This window comes from Micromesistius poutassou (genome assembly GCF_964030765.1).
Source record: "Micromesistius poutassou genome assembly, chromosome: 10".
Taxonomy (NCBI): Eukaryota; Metazoa; Chordata; class Actinopteri; order Gadiformes; family Gadidae; genus Micromesistius; species Micromesistius poutassou.
In genome coordinates this window covers 3,771,369-3,778,523 of record NC_140280.1, presented here as the reverse complement: position 1 = coordinate 3,778,523, position 7,155 = coordinate 3,771,369, and the positions used below count along the sequence as shown (strand labels likewise).

Sequence of the window (7,155 nt, the reverse complement as noted above, 5' to 3'; positions counted from 1 at the left end):
ACAGATGAACAGTTCTACAAGCAGAATGTGAAGGAGGTTGACACAGGACCAGGGTATACTGTAGGTTTTTTTTATCCGATCTTATTATACATAATAATACTCTTAATACTCTATATTGAGTATTTTTCATTATTCTTTTACAAAATACTATGTTTATATTGAATAATATAATCACAAATTTTCCTGCCTCCTTTTGAATCAAAATAAATGTGGGAGCCAATGACTTCTCCCCCCTTGAGGCCTCCCCCTGTGATTGGCTGAGGACAATGATCCAGCAGCTACTACTCTCTAGCCATCCCTCACTCCCTCCTCCCTCCATCCATCTATCTACAGGATCAAGATACAGTGTCCCTCCCTCCCTTCCTCCTCCCTCCCTCCATCTAGGACCAAGATACAGTCTGAATATTATACTTAAGTCTATACCGATTCTATTTCCATGGTCAGAAAAACATTCAGCATTTAATAATATAATCTGTTGTGGAACATTGTTTTGATTGAGATGGCAAAACATGAGGGAGAGAGAGAGAGAGAGAGAGAGAGAAGCAGAGAGAGAGAGAGAGAATCAGAGAGAGAGAGAGAGCGAACAGCAGAGAGAGAGAGAGAGAGAGAGAGAGATAGAGAGCGAACAGCAGAGAGAGAAAAAGAGATAGAGAGAGAGGTAAAGAGCATCACTGACCAGTCGTCCCAGTGTCCAGTGTTTCTGTAGCCAGTGTAGAGGAGGGACATGCCCATCCTTAGTAATAATAATATTGTAAACTGCATATAATACTGTGTGTATATTGTGTATAATATATTGTATACTAAACTATCACTGTATAGTGTATATAATACTACATACTATAAATTATATATTGTATATGTTTGTACTGTATAAAGTATACAATGTATAATGCTGTGTATTGTATTAGAAAAAGGTTAAGGGCTCGTCACCACACACACACACACACGCACGTGCACACACACACGCGCAAACGCAGTGCTCCGGATCTGAAAGGTTAGACGCGACGCGAGTCGTTATCAGAACCAAACTCCTCTTCTCCGCTTATCTTCCACATTCACGGGATGGCCTTTGTTGTTGGCCGTCAACTTTCCTCTTTCTTACTTCAAATTACGTCAAAGCCCTCCTCCTCCTCTTCTTCTTCCTCCTCCCTGTTCCTCTTCCTCTCCTCAGACCACAGCAGGGGGCAGAGCGGACCTCCCCCCCCCCACTCCCAGATTCCAGAGAGTGGCGATGGCCGATGCTTTGACGTTTGATGTGGACTCAAAAAGCCGTTTGTGTGCGGGCCACAAGGAGCCTTTGTGTGAATGTGCTGCCGGTGCGTGTGACCCGCTCCGTACGGGCCGGGCCAGAGTGCGAGCCGTCATTAGCAATGCAGAGTCATGAGGCGCTGATCCCAGCCCCTGACCGCCCGTCCACAGCGAGGACAACATCCATGCCAAGCTAAACGTGGATGGGCGTGCTGGCTTGGAGATAACAGCTGAAGGTAAAGCTCTTTCCCTTGCTGCGTACCCGTTTCCCCGCGCGTTTGTTCTTTCCGGAGGCGGCGTCGTCGTGTGTTGGGTCTGGTTTGAGCTGTGATTCTCTCGCGGTGGCGTTGTGTGTGTGTGTGTGTGTGTGTTTGCTCTGTGTTGAAGCTTGTTTGTTGTATGTTTGTGTGTGTTTGCCACCCATAAATGTCGAGTTGTTGGGACGTCCTCTGAGGATCTCTGATGATCACCGCCACTCTCTGATGTCTGATCTTCATCGCCATCTCTAAAGCTCGTAGCTTCAGCGGTCTTATCTCAGACTCCCTGTCGGAGGCACCATGTGGAGGACACCCAGACACCGAGTTCAGACGTGTGCTCTGTGGTCCTCACATGACCCCCCCCCCTCCCCCCACCACCGACCCACCACCACCTCAGACCTAATCTAACATGGGATCACACACAGTCCTGGCACCGGGACGTCCCACACACGGACCCCCCACTCATCGCAGAATGTCTCAGACCAGCCACTCAGGAGTAAACCCCATGGACCGCAACTTTCACATCGGGCCGTCGCGGGTGAGACGGGGTCACATGACGCTGGAAGGGGGGGTCACATGATGCGGGGTACGGCGGTGTTCCTCTCTCCTCTTAAGGGGCGTCCCGGGTCCCGGGGCGGCAGAGAGACGCGGCACCCCTCTGATCCTCATGGTCCACCAGCAGCAGGTCTTGCTGCTCGTCCCTCTCCAGCGCCGCCTATGCCTCTAACACCCCCAGCTGAGCCCGGTAACCGACGGCAACCGCCTCCGTTTCCCTCCACAGATGGCGGACCTTCTCAGGGAGAAGATCACAGCGTTTTTTTTTTTGCGATGACATCGCTTTGATGTCGTTTGGGGACAGGGTCTGAGGTGGAGTGGGGTCTAGACTGGGTCTGGGGTGGAGAGGGTCTGGAGTAGAGAGGGTCTGGGGTGGATAGGGTCTTGACAGGGTCTGGGGTGGAGAGGGTCTTGGGTAGAGGCGGTTTAGACAGGGTCTGAGGAGGATAGGCTCTAGACAGAGTCTTGGGTAGAGGCGGTTTAGACAGGGTCTGGGATGGATAGGGTTTGGACAGGGTCAGGGGTAGAGACAGTCTAGACAGGGCCTGGGGTAGAGACGGTATAGACAGGGTCTGGGGTACAGAGTGTCTGGGTTGGATCCCAGACACTCCTCAGAGATTGTTTGATAACTGCTGATAAGGCGTCTGATTTCCACATTTTAGATGTTTCTTAATGTGTTCCTGTGTTGGCTGACATTTTGAACAAGGTGTTTTACTGGAATATTTTAGATATTTCTAAATGTATTACATGTGTTTTGTGGATTTCATCAAGGTGTTTAATGATTCTACATTAGATGTTTTAAATATAATACTCTTTTTATTTCCATATTTTAGGTATTCATGTTTTCCTCTATTTACTGATATTTATCTAACAAAGTGTTTTTATTTCCATATTTTATATATTAAGGTTATCCTTGTTTTACTGATATTTATCTAACAAAGTGTTTTCATTTCCATATTTAAGATACTGATCTATTCATTTCCATATTTAAGATACTGATCTATTTATTTATTTATTGATATTTATCTAAAAGGGTGTTTTGTATTTCCATATTTTAAACATTAATGAATTCCTGTATTTACTGATATTTATCTAACAAAGTGTTTTTTATAATTCTATATTTTATATTTTTCTCCATTTCTCCATATCTCCATGCCTAAGCTCATCTAACATTATTTTTTTAATTCCATATTTCAGTTCAAAGTGCTCTGCCGCTATCTAACGAGGCGTATGTCCTCCAATCGCGCTCCTCAGACCCGGAAACGAAGATGAACTGGGCTTCCTTCTACGCGGTGGTGAGCGGCGTGAACCGCCACTCCACGGGCATCGGCCGCATCTGGCTGTCGGTGCTCTTCATCTTCCGCATCCTGGTGCTGGTGGTGGCGGCCGAGAGCGTGTGGGGCGACGAGAAGTCGGGCTTCACCTGCAACACGCAGCAGCCCGGCTGCAACAGCGTCTGCTACGACCACTTCTTCCCCGTGTCCCACATCCGCCTGTGGGCGCTGCAGCTCATCCTGGTGTCCACGCCGGCGCTGCTGGTGGCCATGCACGTGGCCCACCGCCGCCACGTGGACAAGAAGATCCACAAGCTGGCGGGCCGCCTGGGGCCCAAGGAGCTGGAGCAGATCAAGAGCCAGAAGATGAAGATCGTGGGCGCGCTGTGGTGGACCTACGTCATCAGCCTGTTCTTCCGCATCCTGCTGGAGGTCATCTTCATGTTCCTCTTCTACATGATCTACCCCGGCTACAAGATGATCCGCCTGGTCAAGTGCGACTCGTACCCGTGCCCCAACACGGTGGACTGCTTCGTGTCGCGGCCCACCGAGAAGACGGTGTTCACTGTGTTCATGCTGGCCGTGTCGGGCGTGTGCATCCTGCTGAACATCGCCGAGGTGCTCTTCCTGGTGGGCAAGGCCTGCGGGAGGCAGCTCAGCAACACCAAGGATGGGGGAGGCCTCTGGGGCTGGCTGGCCCACAAGATCTCCTACTAGCATCCGCTGGACCAGGGCCAGACCTGGGACTAGAGCAGAGAACAGACCGGACCAGGGACTAGGCTAGAGTAGAGACCAGACTGGATCAGACTAGACCAGAGACTAGACTTGAGACTAAACCAGACCAGACTAAAGTGTAGAGACTAAAGTCTAGAAACCAGAGATTAGAGACAAGATAAGACTAGAGACCAGATAAGACTAGATACCAGATCTGACTAAAGACCAGATCAGACTAGAGACCAGATAAGAAGAGAGATCACACATGCACCTCCCCCGCGACGCACACGGACATCTCAGAGTCTTACGGGACTAACACGTTTAACTAACCTCCTCTAATTCAGCTTCAGTGAAGTTTCCTGCTGCGGACCCCCTGATGAGAGGGTGAACAGCCAGAGACCCCCGCGGTCCTCCCCCTGATGAGAGGGTGAACAGCCAGAGACCCCCGCGGTCCTCCCCCTGATGAGAGGGTGAACAGCCAGAGACCCCGCGGTCCTCCCCCTGATGAGAGGGTGAACAGCCAAAGACCCCCGCGGTCCTCCCCCTGATGAGAGGGTGAACGGCCAGAGACCCCGCGGTCCTCCCCCTGATGAGAGGGTGAACAGCCAGAGACCCCGCGGTCCTCCCCCTGATGAGAGAGACCAGACCCTGAGCTCATCAGTTACAGCTGATACAGGGACGGTCTGGGGGGGGGTTAGGGTCTCTGGTTTCGGAGTGAAAGTATTTATGATGTACTGTATGGTTTCCACAATACTACAGGTGAGTGTACCCGGGTAATACCAGTAGTAGTATTGGTGATGGTAATGGTAACGGTAACGGTACTGGTATTTGCACAATATTGTTAGACTTGTCGCTCTTGTTATTCCGTTGTGAATATTTGGCCATGTTGTTCTCCTGTATTGTCAATGACTGGTCATGGTTAAACTATCATGACTTATTATTAATAATTATTTATTAATATGAATTATCTTACAAGGAATACATTTGTCAGCCGTGGAAAAAAAAAGACCAAGAGACATGATGATGTAATGATGCGTTAATAATTAATGCTTATTAATATTTATATAATGCAAATGTATTGATATTATATTTTTTATAACATCTTAAATCGTGTTCACCATTCCACTTGAATGTAGAGTTTCTTGTATGTAAGTAATATTTAAACATAATATATGGCTAAGACTCTTTGAATCCACACCCTTCATTTGCTTGATTTAATGTAAATATTCATCGTGAATGTTGACAAAGTCTTCAATTATTTCTTAAACACTTGAATAAAACAATGTTTTTAAGTTTTTGGTTAATGTCTTGGTTTTTCAAACACACAACGGCGGCAGAAAGGTAAATACTTGTGAAGTGATATTTATGATTTCGAATAATTTCTTGAATATAATTCCCGGTTTATATGTTTGTGTAAGTTTAACCTTGTCTATTTAAGTTTTACTTTTAGCATCCTCTAGTGGCGTGAGTTATAGCTACAGCTATATAACCCGAGTGCCTTGAGTTGAAGCTAAAGCTATAACTATATTTAGTATATGCTACACGTGAACCTCCTAAGATGGCGCAATTTGAATGGTTCGCTATCTCTGGATATTGAGCAATATCCCAAGATTGAGATCTCAAACTCGGGATATTGTTTTCGGAGCGAGCGTGACAGTCGTCACGCTAATAAAAACAAATAAATCCTGGCAAAAAGTGTTATCTTGTTTATTTTTGGAGTGTTCACAGGTAGTATACTTTATACTACACATTCACCCTCAGGCTCCGTGAGTAGTGGGGATAGCCCCCTGGACCTTTGGTCTCAGGGGCTATTCCTCACTATTCACGGAGCCTTCGGCGAATAATTGTTAAAACGGCTCATGCAGTTAAAGGTATATATCCTCTAGTGGCTTGTGTTGTAGCTTCAGTTTCAGTCAATATCAGATATTTTCCCAAGATTGTGCAAAAGAGGTTGAGAATTAAAAGGGTTTATGTAGCAAAATGCCCCTGGGTGGATTGACTCTGGATCGACTCTGGATTGACTCTGGAACGACTCTGGAACGACTCTGGAACGACTCTGAATTGACTCTGGATTGACTCTGGATTGACTCTAGATTGACTCTGGATCGACTCTGGATCGACTCTAGATTGGCTCTGGATCGACTCTAGATTGGCTCTGGATTGACTCTGGATCGACTCTAGATTGGCTCTGGATTGACTCTGAATCGACTCTAGATTGGCTCTGGATTGTGTCTTAATGGAGTTAATCTGCAGGTAGAAATGTTTCATAGTGCAGGTTTAAACTCTGAGCACTTTTCACTTCACTCAGGGAGCTTATGATCTGACATCTACAGTATGAGTTTAGGCTCCTGAATAGGGTCACCACGCTGGGGTCACGACCCCGGGGTCATCAGCAGGTTAGTCCTCTCCTGATGTCGGAGCCGTCCACCTGTGAGGAGCCGTCTCATCAGGATCATGGAGGACACACACACACACACACACATACATATAGCAATCCCTACACACACACACACACACACATTGCGACACACACTCATACACACATTCAGTGTGACACACACAGACATACGCCCGGGTTATCAATAGCTTGACTCGAGGCCAGCAGTTCACTGGGTCAGACTGACAGCTGGGGCGGACACACACACGCATGCACGCACGCACGCATGCACGCACGCACACACGCACACACAGACACAGACAGACACACACAGCGGCATACAAACAGACACACACACAAAACACACAGAGCGACATATACACAAACACACACACACACACACACACACACAGATACACCCACAGCCACGTACAGAGAAACACACACATACACACAGACACACACAGTGACACACAGTGACACACACACACACACACACACACACACACAGAATTATTATCAAACTCACTCACACTTTTTTGTGTCTGATTGCCACCAAAGTAGTAATGGTTCATTCAGAAGGATTTAACAAGTCATGGTGTCATTTAGAAGGATTTAACAAGTCATGGTGTCATTCAGAAGGATTTAACAAGTCACGGTTTTATTCAGAAGGATTTAACAAGTCACGGTTTTATTCAGAAGGATTTAACAAGTCACGGTTTCATTCAGA

At 47.1% G+C, this 7,155-nt stretch overlaps 1 protein-coding gene across 1 annotated transcript; it reads left to right on the top strand.

Moving 5' to 3' along the window:
• Positions 1-2,222: 2,222 nt before the first annotated feature.
• On the top strand, positions 2,223-4,051 carry LOC311354900 (gap junction beta-1 protein-like; the record flags this gene model as incomplete). Its single annotated transcript, XM_084474770.1, has 2 exons — positions 2,223-2,250; positions 3,315-4,051. The coding sequence occupies 2 exons, from the start codon at positions 2,223-2,225 to the stop codon at positions 4,049-4,051; spliced, it is 765 nt and encodes a 254-aa protein (XP_084330896.1).
• Positions 4,052-7,155: the final 3,104 nt, after the last annotated feature.